Source organism: Coregonus lavaretus (genome assembly GCF_964263955.1).
Source record: "Coregonus lavaretus genome assembly, contig: HAP1_SCAFFOLD_2289, whole genome shotgun sequence".
NCBI classification, from domain to species: Eukaryota; Metazoa; Chordata; class Actinopteri; order Salmoniformes; family Salmonidae; genus Coregonus; species Coregonus lavaretus.
Window position 1 is genome coordinate 55,001 of NW_028160311.1, and position 14,862 is coordinate 69,862.

The window sequence follows — 14,862 nt, forward strand, 5'->3', positions numbered from 1 at the left end:
CCGGATGGGAACGGACAAGTAACAGGAGGCATCCTTTAAAGCAACTCCTCTGGGGAGAAACAAAAACAACGTGTTCTCTGAGATCTTAGGTTCAGTCCCAAAATGGCACCCTATTCCCTACATAGTGCACTACTTTTTACCAGAACCATACAGGCCCTGGTCAAAAGTAGTGCACTATATAGGGAATAGGGTTACCATTTGGGATGCATGCAGGCCTTAATCACTAGAAGCAGTGAAGCGTCCTCTCTCCCACGGGCCAGACAGCTTGTAATCAAACGCTACATCATCCAAGGCGTGGCTTCACTAACAAAAAGTGGAAATTGGCAATTGGTTGATGTGTCCACCCCATATCAACCGAGTGTGTTTTAGAACCCTAAAAACAGTGTGTGTGTTGTGTGTGTGTGTGTGTGTGTGTGTGTGTGTGTGCAGGCTGGCGTGTCTGTCCCATCTCACCGGCCTGTTCCAGGGCCACCATGGTGGACTGTTCGATGAGGTCCTTCTCTATGAAGGTCCTGAAGTCTTCGCTGTAGACGCTGAGGTCAGGCAGCTGAAAGGTATAGATGGGCATCTCCAGAGGGATCTGCTCACCGGTACACTCACTGGCCACGTGGAACCGTGCCAACGACACGATGGCAGAGCTGGCATGGGAGATGCCCCGAGACAGGCGCTTCTCTGGAGGGAGACACAGGGAATGGAGGGGGGGAGGAGAGGGGGAGAGTGGGAAGAGATTGTGGGGGAGGGCAAGAGATGGGGAGAGGGAAGAGAGGGGGGAGAGAGAGAGAGAGAGAGGGGGGGGGGAGAGAGGGAAGAGGGGGGAGATGGATGGATGGATGGAAGGAGGGAAGGAGGGAGGGGGAGGTGGAGAGAAAGCGAGAGAGAGAGAGAGAGAGAGAGAGAGAGAGAGAGAGAGAGAGAGAGAGAGAGAGAGAGAGAGAGAGAGAGAGAGAGAGAGAGTGAAAATTGCAGCTTCATGGCTTTCAACTGCTTTCTAGATGAACCTTCCATGTTTAGGTCCAGTCAACTACAGTGTAGAACACCGCAAACAAAACTCTATATTACTACTCAATATTGGAAAGGAATGACCACCAGTCCCTGACCCCCCCCCCCCCCATCTCCCCAGATGGTTTGGCCCACCTTGCATGTTGTCCTCCTGTCTCTGGACACTGGGCCGCTCCACCTTGCTGAGGTGCTGGGGGGTGTCATGGTCAGGTTGCCGGTAGTAACGGCCCTCATTGAAGACAGTGGGCAGGTTGGCAGTGTGTACCTGTCTTAGCTGCTCATAGTCACTGAGAGCAGCGCTCAGGTCCCAGTTTTTACCTGCAGGACACACACACATGCACATGCACACACACACACACAGACACAGACACACAGACACACAGACACACACACAGACACACACCACTGTTAGGGACTCACAGTAAAGCAACAGTGCATCTGCATTTAGCTCAACTGATTAACCAGTCTTGAATGAATTAGCATCTTCACCCTTTTTCGCAGGTTGACATTTACATTTACAATTTACATTTTAGTCATTTAGCAGACGCTCTTATCCAGAGCGACTTACAGGAGCAATTAGGGTTAAGTGCCTTGCTCAAGGGCACATTTACGTCATTTAGCAGACGCTCTTATCCAGAGCGACTCACAAATTGGTGCATTCACCCTATAGCCAGTGGGACATCTATTGTCCTGGAGGCAGAGCGGGATGCTTTCCATTAGATGGGCCAGCGGCTAAGTCAAAATGGACTATATATCACACAAAATTCATGAAAACCAAAAAGGTTAGCAGTGTGTGGTTAAGTTCAGGGTTAAGGTTAGGTTTATGTCTGTGTCAGCTAGTGACCCTGCAGAGCTGCAACATCACATCTGGGATTTATATCCTGTTGCTGTGATCAGATGTTAGACACTAAGATAAACTGCACCACAGACACAGGAACGAGGTATAGTTTGTACAGTGAGATAACAGACAGACAGACAGCTGCTTCATGTTACACCAGAACCCACAGCATGTAAAGTCCATTAGACAGACAGACAGACAGCTGCTTCATGTTACACCAGAACCCACAGCATGTAAAGTCCATCAGACAGACAGACAGACAGCTGCTTCATGTTACACCAGAACCCACAGCATGTAAAGTCCATTAGACAGACAGACAGACAGCTGCTTCATGTTACACCAGAACCCACAGCATGTAAAGTCCATCAGACAGACAGACAGCTGCTTCATGTTACACCAGAACCCCCAGCATGTAAAGTCCATCAGACAGACAGACATATAGCCAGACAGACAGACAGACAAACAGACAGACAAACAGACAGACAGACAGACAGGCAGACAGACAGGCAAACAGACAGACATACAGACAGACAGACAGACAGACAGACAGACAGACAGACAGACAGACAGACAGGCAGGCAGACAGGCAGGCAGACAGATATGCTACAACTGGTTAGTTCCTTGAATGACCCTGTACACAACTCAGAGCACAAAACCACACCGTTGGGTTGACAGCCAGCAACCTTCATTTAACTCAGAATAGAACATACATCAGATGGCCATTAGATGTTTCATTTGTTTGACAGTTAGACAGTTAGAGAGAAGAAACGTCTGTCCCCAGACGACCCCAGGACCCTACGGTAGAACCATTACATAACCTAGTCCACACTGACACTCACACACACAGTACTGTATCTATCAAAAGACCAGTGTTACCGTTCTCCGGGACCAACAAGACCATTTAGACCACCTGGAAACAGCGGAACTGGAGCCAACCAATTAAACGGCTTTGTACTGGAGGGTCAGGGGAAGTGAAGCGGACAGTTACCACTCCTTCCACCGCCTCTCTTCAGCCATATCAGACACACAGTGTGTGTGTGTGAACCTCTCATCTGACAGACATAGCAGAACCAGACTCAATCATCCCAGTCTTTCTCACCAGGACAACTCATACAATCCCTGGCCGTCAAAGGGTGGGTAGAAAGCCTTCTGTTAGGGAGGGGACGTCAACGAGCAGACAGGAAACTCCCCCCCCCCACACACACGGAAATGTTCAACGACATTAGCAGAGGAGACAACAGTTATCCTCTCAGATATCCTCTACAGAATGTAGTCCCATCTCTCTAACAACAATACAGAATGTAGTCCCATCTCTCTAATAACAATACAGAATGTAGTCCCATCTCTCTAACAACAATACAGAATGTAGTCCCATCTCTCAGATAACAATACAGAATGTAGTCCCATCTCTCTAATAACAATACAGAATGTAGTCCCATCTCTCTAACAACAATACAGAATGTAGTCCCATCTCTCTAATAACAATACAGAATGTAGTCCCATCTCTCAGATAACAATACAGAATGTAGTCCCATCTCTCTAACAACAATACAGAATGTAGTCCCATCTCTCTAATAACAATACAGAATGTAGTCCCATCTCTCTAACAACAATACAGAATGTAGTCCCATCTCTCTAATAACAATACAGAATGTAGTCCCATCTCTCAGATAACAATACAGAATGTAGTCCCATCTCTCTAACAACAATACAGAATGTAGTCCCATCTCTCTAACAACAATACAGAATGTAGTCCCATCTCTCTAATAACAATACAGAATGTAGTCCCATCTCTCTAACAACAATACAGAATGTAGTCCCATCTCTCTAATAACAATACAGAATGTAGTCCCATCTCTCTAACAACAATACAGAATGTAGTCCCAACTCTCTAACAACAATACAGAATGTAGTCCCATCTCTCTAACAACAATACAGAATGTAGTCCCATCTCTCAGATAACAATACAGAATGTAGTCCCATCTCTCTAATAACAATACAGAATGTAGTCCCATCTCTCTAACAACAATACAGAATGTAGTCCCATCTCTCAGATAACAATACAGAATGTAGTCCCAACTCTCTAACAACAATACAGAATGTAGTCCCATCTCTCTAACAACAATACAGAATGTAGTCCCATCTCTCAGATAACAATACAGAATGTAGTCCCATCTCTCTAACAACAATACAGAATGTAGTCCCATCTCTCTAACAACAATACAGAATGTAGTCCCATCTCTCTAATAACAATACAGAATGTAGTCCCATCTCTCTAACAACAATACAGAATGTAGTCCCATCTCTCTAATAACAATACAGAATGTAGTCCCATCTCTCTAATAACAATACAGAATGTAGTCCCATCTCTCTAATAACAATACAGAATGTAGTCCCATCTCTCTAACAACAATACAGAATGTAGTCCCATCTCTCTAACAACAATACAGAATGTAGTCCCATCTCTCAGATAACAATACAGAATGTAGTCCCATCTCTCTAACAACAATACAGAATGTAGTCCCATCTCTCTAATAACAATACAGAATGTAGTCCCATCTCTCTAATAACAATACAGAATGTAGTCCCATCTCTCTAATAACAATACAGAATGTAGTCCCATCTCTCAGATAACAATACAGAATGTAGTCCCATCTCTCTAATAACAATACAGAATGTAGTCCCATCTCTCTAACAACAATACAGAATGTAGTCCCATCTCTCAGATAACAATACAGAATGTAGTCCCATCTCTCAGATAACAATACAGAATGTAGTCCCATCTCTCTAACAACAATACAGAATGTAGTCCCATCTCTCTAATAACAATACAGAATGTAGTCCCATCTCTCTAACAACAATACAGAATGTAGTCCCATCTCTCTAACAACAATACAGAATGTAGTCCCATCTCTCAGATAACAATACAGAATGTAGTCCCATCTCTCTAATAACAATACAGAATGTAGTCCCATCTCTCAGATAACAATACAGAATGTAGTCCCATCTCTCAGATAACAATACAGAATGTAGTCCCATCTCTCTAACAACAATACAGAATGTAGTCCCATCTCTCTAACAACAATACAGAATGTAGTCCCATCTCTCTAATAACAATACAGAATGTAGTCCCATCTCTCTAACAACAATACAGAATGTAGTCCCATCTCTCTAATAACAATACAGAATGTAGTCCCATCTCTCAGATAACAATACAGAATGTAGTCCCATCTCTCTAATAACAATACAGAATGTAGTCCCATCTCTCAGATAACAATACAGAATGTAGTCCCATCTCTCTAATAACAATACAGATTGTAGTCCCATCTCTCTAACAACAATACAGAATGTAGTCCCATCTCTCTAATAACAATACAGAATGTAGTCCCATCTCTCTAACAACAATACAGAATGTAGTCCCATCTCTCTAATAACAATACAGAATGTAGTCCCATCTCTCTAACAACAATACAGAATGTAGTCCCATCTCTCTAACAACAATACAGAATGTAGTCCCATCTCTCTAACAACAATACAGAATGTAGTCCCATCTCTCTAATAACAATACAGAATGTAGTCCCATCTCTCTAATAACAATACAGAATGTAGTCCCATCTCTCTAACAACAATACAGAATGTAGTCCCATCTCTCTAACAACAATACAGAATGTAGTCCCATCTCTCAGATAACAATACAGAATGTAGTCCCATCTCTCTAATAACAATACAGAATGTAGTCCCATCTCTCTAATAACAATACAGAATGTAGTCCCATCTCTCTAATAACAATACAGAATGTAGTCCCATCTCTCTAACAACAATACAGAATGTAGTCCCATCTCTCTAACAACAATACAGAATGTAGTCCCATCTCTCTAATAACAATACAGAATGTAGTCCCATCTCTCTAATAACAATACAGAATGTAGTCCCATCTCTCTAATAACAATACAGAATGTAGTCCCATCTCTCTAATAACAATACAGAATGTAGTCCCATCTCTCTAACAACAATACAGAATGTAGTCCCATCTCTCTAACAACAATACAGAATGTAGTCCCATCTCTCTAATAACAATACAGAATGTAGTCCCATCTCTCTAACAACAATACAGAATGTAGTCCCATCTCTCTAATAACAATACAGAATGTAGTCCCATCTCTCTAATAACAATACAGAATGTAGTCCCATCTCTCTAACAACAATACAGAATGTAGTCCCATCTCTCTAACAACAATACAGAATGTAGTAGTTTTGTGAAGCTCAGGTCAACTATGTATTGCCGGTGCATAGCTCATGTAATGTATGGACTAACTAACTATCTACTAACTACTAGCTAACTAACTAGCTAGCGCACAATATTTTCCTTAAAGGTTCCAAGATTAAGGTCAACAAAGTGTTTCCTGTACATAGTTCCATCGCCCACGCAGAGAAACCACAGCTTGGTGTTGGCATGTGACCGTGCGCAGATGCACCAGGACGACACAATCTGCTGCGGACCCAGATGACATGCTCTACTCGGTGGATAAGTGTTTTTCTCTGTCTTCCATTAGAAGTGCTTTTCATTGTTTCTCAGTGAGCAATAGGTGGTGTTTCTGTTCATACACAGTTACTGCCACCCTGTGTCACCTGATGCAGGCTGGGATATTCACCTTATATAGTGCACTAGTTCTGGCCAGGGCCCTGGTCTAAAGTAGTGCACTATATAGGGAATAGGGTGCCAGGGCCCTATCTAAAGTAGTGCACTACATAGTGAATAGGGTGCCAGGGCCCTATCTAAAGTAGTGCACTATATAGGGAATAGGGTGCCAGGGCCCTATCTAAAGTAGTGCACTATTTAGGGAATAGGGTGCCAGGGCCCTATCTAAAGTAGTGCACTATATAGGGAATAGGGTGCCAGGGCCCTATCTAAAGTAGTGCGCTATATAGGGAATAGGGTGCCAGGGCCCTATCTAAAGTAGTGCACTATATAGGGAATAGGGTGCCAGGGCCCTATCTAAAGTAGTGCACTATATAGGGAATAGGGTGCCAGGGCCCTATCTAAAGTAGTGCACTATATAGGGAATAGGGTGCCAGGGCCCTATCTAAAGTAGTGCACTATTTAGGGAATAGGGTGCCAGGGCCCTATCTAAAGTAGTGCACTATATAGGGAATAGGGTGCCAGGGCCCTATCTAAAGTAGTGCACTATATAGGGAATAGGGTGCCAGGGCCCTATCTAAAGTAGTGCACTATTTAGGGAATAGGGTGCCAGGGCCCTATCTAAAGTAGTGCGCTATATAGGGAATAGGGTGCCAGGGCCCTATCTAAAGTAGTGCACTATATAGGGTATAGGGTGCCATTTGGGACGGCCCTACCATGCAAGCCCTTGATACAGCAGAATAATATTAGACAACCAATAAGAGCCAGGGATGGAGGCCCGTGGATCCATTTCCAAAAACTAAAAACAATTTAGTATTTATTTGTATTTTTGGGAACTCAGCCAGTGTCTCAACTTACTATTGCCAGGTGGAATAGTAGAACACACCAAAGGTGCAATTTCTAAATGTGCTTTGTGCATCAGCAGTTTTTCTCTTGTTATGTCAGTCACTGACAGTCACTCACTCAATTAGCCGTGTCATCTAACATTTAGATTGGTAAGTTAGTCTAGCCAGCTATCTAAACTTGTAGTAATCATGGTCGAATTACCGACCAGGGGTCCCCCATTGATTTTGTTAGTCACTCTCACACAGATATCATATTAAACACTGCAAACATTTCTCTCCATCCTATGGAAAAATGTGTAGAATTACATGAAATTAGTTATAAAATTGCCAAATCTTCACTTCACTTTGCCATGGGTAGAATTGCAGCAAACTTGTTTTAAAACCGCAACATTTTCTCTCCGCCCCATGGCAAAATGTTTAATGTTACTGAGATGATTGTCCTTTGTTTCATCAAGAAACTGATTGAGTCAACTGATAATATTGTGATGCATTCGACTGACACAAATCCCTCTGTTTCTCTCTCTATCCTTTTCTCTCTCTCTCCACCTGTCTTCATTTATATCTTTCTCTCCTTCTCTCTCCATCTCTCTCTCTCTCTCTGAATCTGGAGCAGAGCAGCAGTGGTTACCATGGTCACCACCGAGTGTCCTTGGCTGGTGTGTGGCTTGACTGGCAGCTTCCTCCGACTCTGAGAGGTGTGTGTGTGTGTATGTGTGTGTGTGTGTGTGTGTGTGTGTGTAATCAGGACCCGCCCCTCTACCTACGCACATCATCCACCTCTGCATAAGTCAAACTAAGAATGAGCTGGAGGGCAGAGAGAGAGAGAGAGAGAGAGAGAGAGAGAGAGAGAGAACGAGAGAGAACAAGAGAGTGAGAGGAGGAAGAAGGAGATAGGTGGTGGTCTAGGTTCAGTATAGAAGAAGAGAGGTGGTGGTCTAGGTTCAGTATAGAAGAAGAGAGGTGGTGGTCTAGGTTCAGTATAGAAGAAGAGAGGTGGGGGTCTAGGTTCAGTATAGAAGAAGAGAGGTGGTGGTCTAGGTTCAGTATAGAAGAGAGGTGGTGGTCTAGGTTCAGTATAGAAGAAGAGAGGTGGTGGTCTAGGTTCAGTATAGAAGAGAGGTGGTGGTCTAGGTTCAGTATAGAAGAAGAGAGGTGGTGGTCTAGGTTCAGTATAGAAGAGAGGTGGTGGTCTAGGTACAGTATAGAAGAAGAGAGGTGGTGGTCTAGGTTCAGTATAGAAGAAGAGAGGTGGTGGTCTAGGTTCAGTATAGAAGAGAGGTGGTGGTCTAGGTTCAGTATAGAAGAAGAGAGGTGGTGGTCTAGGTTCAGTATAGAAGAAGAGAGGTGGGGGTCTAGGTTCAGTATAGAAGAGAGGTGGTGGTCTAGGTTCAGTATAGAAGAGAGGTGGTGGTCTAGGTTCAGTATAGAAGAAGAGAGGTGGTGGTCTAGGTTCAGTATAGAAGAAGAGAGGTGGGGGTCTAGGTTCAGTATAGAAGAAGAGAGGTGGTGGTCTAGGTTCAGTATAGAAGAAGAGAGGTGGGGGTCTAGGTTCAGTATAGAAGAAGAGAGGTGGTGGTCTAGGTTCAGTATAGAAGAGAGGTGGTGGTCTAGGTTCAGTATAGAAGAGAGGTGGTGGTCTAGGTTCAGTATAGAAGAAGAGAGGTGGTGGTCTAGGTTCAGTATAGAAGAAGAGAGGTGGTGGTCTAGGTTCAGTATAGAAGAAAAGAGGTGGTGGTCTAGGTTCAGTATAGAAGAAGAGAGGTGGTGGTCTAGGTTCAGTATAGAAGAGAGGTGGTGGTCTAGGTTCAGTATAGAAGAAGAGAGGTGGTGGTCTAGGTTCAGTATAGAAGAAGAGAGGTGGTGGTCTAGGTTCAGTATAGAAGAAGAGAGGTGGTGGTCTAGGTTCAGTATAGAATAAGAGAGGTGGTGGTCTAGGTTCAGTATAGAAGAGAGGTGGTGGTCTAGGTTCAGTATAGAAGAAGAGAGGTGGTGGTCTAGGTTCAGTATAGAAGAAGAGAGGTGGGGGTCTAGGTTCAGTATAGAAGAGAGGTGGTGGTCTAGGTTCAGTATAGAAGAGAGGTGGTGGTCTAGGTTCAGTATAGAAGAGAGGTGGTGGTCTAGGTTCAGTATAGAAGAAGAGAGGTGGTGGTCTAGGTTCAGTATAGAAGAAGAGAGGTGGGGGTCGTGGTTCAGTATAGAAGAGAGGTGGTGGTCTAGGTTCAGTATAGAAGAGAGGTGGTGGTCTAGGTTCAGTATAGAAGAAGAGAGGTGGTGGTCTAGGTTCAGTATAGAAGAAGAGAGGTGGTGGTCGTGGTTCAGTATAGAATAAGAGAGGTGGTGGTCTAGGTTCAGTATAGAAGAGAGGTGGTGGTCTAGGTTCAGTATAGAAGAGAGGTGGTGGTCTAGGTTCAGTATAGAAGAAGAGAGGTGGTGGTCTAGGTTCAGTATAGAAGAGAGGTGGTGGTCTAGGTTCAGTATAGAAGAGAGGTGGTGGTCTAGGTTCAGTATAGAAGAGAGGTGATGGTCTAGGTTCAGTATAGAAGAGAGGTGGTGGTCTAGGTTCAGTATAGAAGAAGAGAGGTGGTGGTCTAGGTTCAGTATAGAAGAGAGGTGGTGGTCTAGGTTCAGTATAGAAGAAGAGAGGTGGTGGTCTAGGTTCAGTATAGAAGAAGAGAGGTGGTTGTCTAGGTTCAGTATGGAAGAGAGGTGGTGGTCTAGGTTCAGTATAGAAGAAGAGAGGTGGTGGTCTAGGTTCAGTATAGAAGAGAGGTGGTGGTCTAGGTTCAGTATAGAAGAAGAGAGGTGGTGGTCTAGGTTCAGTATAGAAGAAGAGAGGTGGTGGTCTAGGTTCAGTATAGAAGAAGAGAGGTGGTGGTCTAGGTTCAGTATAGAAGAAGAGAGGTGGTGGTCTAGGTTCAGTATGGAAGAGAGGTGGTGGTCTAGGTTCAGTATGGAAGAAGAGAGGTGGTGGTCTAGGTTCAGTATAGAAGAAGAGAGGTGGTGGTCTAGGTTCAGTATAGAAGAGAGGTGGTGGTCTAGGTTCAGTATAGAAGAGAGGTGGTGGTCTAGGTTCAGTATAGAAGATATGTGGTGGTCTAGGTTCAGTATAGAAGAGAGGTGGTAGTCTAGGTTCAGTATAGAAGAGAGGTGGTGGTCTAGGTTCAGTATAGAAGAAGAGAGGTGGTGGTCTAGGTTCAGTATAGAAGAGAGGTGGTGGTCTAGGTTCAGTATAGAAGAGAGGTGGTGGTCTAGGTTCAGTATAGAAGAAGAGAGGTGGTGGTTTAGGTTCAGTATAGAAGAGAGGTGGTGGTCTAGGTTCAGTATAGAAGAAGAGAGGTGGTGGTCTAGGTTCAGTATAGAAGAGAGGTGGTGGTCTAGGTTCAGTATAGAAGAAGAGAGGTGGTGGTCTAGGTTCAGTATAGAAGAAGAGAGGTGGTGGTCTAGGTTCAGTATAGAAGAGAGGTGGTGGTCTAGGTTCAGTATAGAAGAAGAGAGGTGGTGGTCTAGGTTCAGTATAGAAGAAGAGAGGTGGTGGTCGTGGTTCAGTATAGAAGAAGAGAGGTGGTGCTCTAGGATCAGTATAGAAGAAGAGAGGTGGTGGTCTAGGTTCAGTATAGAAGAGAGGTGGTGGTCTAGGTTCAGTATAGAAGAGAGGTGGTGGTCTAGGTTCAGTATAGAAGAAGAGAGGTGGGGGTCTAGGTTCAGTATAGAAGAGAGGTGGTGGTCTAGGTTCAGTATAGAAGAGAGGTGGTGGTCTAGGTTCAGTATAGAAGAGAGGTGGTGGTCTAGGTTCAGTATAGAAGAAGAGAGGTGGTGGTCTAGGTTCAGTATAGAAGAAGAGAGGTGGGGGTCGTGGTTCAGTATAGAAGAGAGGTGGTGGTCTAGGTTCAGTATAGAAGAGAGGTGGTGGTCTAGGTTCAGTATAGAAGAAGAGAGGTGGTGGTCTAGGTTCAGTATAGAAGAAGAGAGGTGGTGGTCGTGGTTCAGTATAGAATAAGAGAGGTGGTGGTCTAGGTTCAGTATAGAAGAGAGGTGGTGGTCTAGGTTCAGTATAGAAGAGAGGTGGTGGTCTAGGTTCAGTATAGAAGAAGAGAGGTGGTGGTCTAGGTTCAGTATAGAAGAGAGGTGGTGGTCTAGGTTCAGTATAGAAGAGAGGTGGTGGTCTAGGTTCAGTATAGAAGAGAGGTGGTGGTCTAGGTTCAGTATAGAAGAGAGGTGGTGGTCTAGGTTCAGTATAGAAGAAGAGAGGTGGTGGTCTAGGTTCAGTATAGAAGAGAGGTGGTGGTCTAGGTTCAGTATAGAAGAAGAGAGGTGGTGGTCTAGGTTCAGTATAGAAGAAGAGAGGTGGTGGTCTAGGTTCAGTATGGAAGAGAGGTGGTGGTCTAGGTTCAGTATAGAAGAAGAGAGGTGGTGGTCTAGGTTCAGTATAGAAGAGAGGTGGTGGTCTAGGTTCAGTATAGAAGAAGAGAGGTGGTGGTCTAGGTTCAGTATAGAAGAAGATAGGTGGTGGTCTAGGTTCAGTATAGAAGAAGAGAGGTGGTGGTCTAGGTTCAGTATAGAAGAAGAGAGGTGGTGGTCTAGGTTCAGTATGGAAGAGAGGTGGTGGTCTAGGTTCAGTATGGAAGAAGAGAGGTGGTGGTCTAGGTTCAGTATAGAAGAAGAGAGGTGGTGGTCTAGGTTCAGTATAGAAGAGAGGTGGTGGTCTAGGTTCAGTATAGAAGAGAGGTGGTGGTCTAGGTTCAGTATAGAAGATATGTGGTGGTCTAGGTTCAGTATAGAAGAGAGGTGGTAGTCTAGGTTCAGTATAGAAGAGAGGTGGTGGTCTAGGTTCAGTATAGAAGAAGAGAGGTGGTGGTCTAGGTTCAGTATAGAAGAGAGGTGGTGGTCTAGGTTCAGTATAGAAGAGAGGTGGTGGTCTAGGTTCAGTATAGAAGAGAGGTGGGGGTCTAGGTTCAGTATAGAAGAAGAGAGGTGGTGGTCTAGGTTCAGTATAGAAGAGAGGTGGTGATCTATGTTCAGTATAGAAGAAGAGAGGTGGTGGTCTAGGTTCAGTATAGAAGAAGAGAGGTGGTGGTATAGGTTCAGTATAGAAGAGAGGTGGTGGTCTAGGTTCAGTATAGAAGAGAGGTGGGGGTCTAGGTTCAGTATAGAAGAAGAGAGGTGGTGGTCTAGGTTCAGTATAGAAGAGAGGTGGTGGTCTAGGTTCAGTATAGAAGAAGAGAGGTGGTGGTCTAGGTTCAGTATAGAAGAAGAGAGGTGGTGGTCTAGGTTCAGTATAGAAGAAGAGAGGTGGGGGTCGTGGTTCAGTATAGAAGAAGAGAGGTGGTGCTCTAGGATCAGTATAGAAGAGAGGTGGTGGTCTAGGTTCAGTATAGAAGAAGAGAGGTGGTGGTCTAGGTTCAGTATAGAAGAGAGGTGGTGGTCTAGGTTCAGTATAGAAGAGAGGTGGTGGTCTAGGTTCAGTATAGAAGAAGAGAGGTGGTGGTCTAGGTTCAGTATAGAAGAAGAGAGGTGGTGGTCTAGGTTCAGTATAGAAGAGAGGTGGGGGTCTAGGTTCAGTATGGAAGAGAGGTGGTGGTCTAGGTTCAGTATAGAAGAAGAGAGGTGGTGGTCTAGGTTCAGTATAGAAGAGAGGTGGTGGTCTAGGTTCAGTATAGAAGAGAGGTGGTGGTCTAGGTTCAGTATAGAAGAAGAGAGGTGGTGGTCTAGGTTCAGTATAGAAGAAGAGAGGTGGTGGTCTAGGTTCAGTATAGAAGAAGAGAGGTGGTGGTCTAGGTTCAGTATAGAAGAAGAGAGGTGGTGGTCTAGGTTCAGTATGGAAGAGAGGTGGTGGTCTAGCTTCAGTATGGAAGAAGAGAGGTGGTGGTCTAGGTTCAGTATAGAAGAAGAGAGGTGGTGGTCTAGGTTCAGTATAGAAGAGAGGTGGTGGTCTAGGTTCAGTATAGAAGAGAGGTGGGGGTCTAGGTTCAGTATAGAAGAAGAGAGGTGGTGGTCTAGGTTCAGTATAGAAGAGAGGTGGGGGTCTAGGTTCAGTATAGAAGAGAGGTGGTGGTCTAGGTTCAGTATAGAAGAAGAGAGGTGGTGGTCTAGGTTCAGTATAGAAGAAGAGAGGTGGTGGTCTAGGTTCAGTATAGAAGAGAGGTGGTGGTCTAGGTTCAGTATAGAAGAGAGGTGGGGGTCTAGGTTCAGTATAGAAGAAGAGAGGTGGTGGTCTAGGTTCAGTATAGAAGAGAGGTGGTGGTCTAGGTTCAGTATAGAAGAAGAGAGGTGGTGGTCTAGGTTCAGTATAGAAGAAGAGAGGTGGTGGTCTAGGTTCAGTATAGAAGAAGAGAGGTGGGGGTCGTTGTTCAGTATAGAAGAAGAGAGGTGGTGCTCTAGGATCAGTATAGAAAAGAGGTGGTGGTCTAGGTTCAGTATAGAAGAAGAGAGGTGGTGGTCTAGGTTCAGTATAGAAGAGAGGTGGTGGTCTAGGTTCAGTATAGAAGAGAGGTGGTGGTCTAGGTTCAGTATAGAAGAAGAGAGATGGTGGTCTAGGTTCAGTATAGAAGAAGAGAGGTGGTGGTCTAGGTTCAGTATAAAAGAGAGGTGGGGGTCTAGGTTCAGTATGGAAGAGAGGTGGTGGTCTAGGTTCAGTATAGAAGAAGAGAGGTGGTGGTCTAGGTTCAGTATAGAAGAGAGGTGGTGGTCTAGGTTCAGTATAGAAGAGAGGTGGTGGTCTAGGTTCAGTATAGAAGAAGAGAGGTGGTGGTCTAGGTTCAGTATAGAAGAAGAGAGGTGGTGGTCTAGGTTCAGTATGGAAGAAGAGAGGTGGTGGTCTAGGTTCAGTATAGAAGAGAGGTGGTGGTCTAGGTTCAGTATGGAAGAAGAGAGGTGGTGGTCTAGGTTCAGTATAGAAGAAGAGAGGTGGTGGTCTAGGTTCAGTATGGAAGAAGAGAGGTGGTGGTCTAGGTTCAGTATAGAAGAAGAGAGGTGGTGGTCTAGGTTCAGTATAGAAGAAGAGAGGTGGTGGTCTAGGTTCAGTATAGAAGAAGAGAGGTGGTGGTCTAGGTTCAGTATAGAAGAATAGAGGTGGTGGTCTAGGTTCAGTATAGAAGAGAGGTGGTGGTCAAGGTTCAGTATAGAAGAGAGGTGGGGGTCTAGGTTCAGTATAGAAGAAGAGAGGTGGTGGTCTAGGTTCAGTATAGAAGAAGAGAGGTGGGGGTCTAGGTTCAGTATAGAAGAGAGGTGGTGGTCTAGGTTCAGTATAGAAGAGAGGTGGTGGTCTAGGTTCAGTATAGAAGAAGAGAGGTGGTGGTCTAGGTTCAGTATAGAAGAAGAGAGGTGGTGGTCTAGGTTCAGTATAGAAGAGAGTTGGTGGTCTAGGTTCAGTATAGAAGAAGAGAGGTGGTGGTCTAGGTTCAGTATAGAAGAAGAGAGGTGGTGGTCTAGGTTCAGTATAGAAGAGAGGTGGTGGTCTAGGTTCAGTATAGAAGAAGAGAGGTGGTGGTCTAGGTTCAGTATAGAAGAAGAGAGGTGGTGGTCTAGGTTCAGTATAGAAGAGA

The 14,862-nt window shown here is 44.7% G+C and overlaps 1 protein-coding gene across 1 annotated transcript in view; it reads right to left on the reverse strand.

Annotated features, from left to right (window-relative positions):
* Positions 1–14,862, reverse strand: part of otud7a (OTU deubiquitinase 7A) — a 62,900-nt gene that overhangs the window by 33,490 nt on the left and 14,548 nt on the right. The window contains exons 2-3 of the mRNA XM_084196360.1: positions 1,135–1,317; positions 454–672 (exon numbers count right to left, since the gene is read on the reverse strand). Coding sequence (XP_084052486.1) covers positions 454–672; positions 1,135–1,317 — 402 coding nt within the window. The remainder of the gene's footprint in view (positions 1–453; positions 673–1,134; positions 1,318–14,862) is intronic.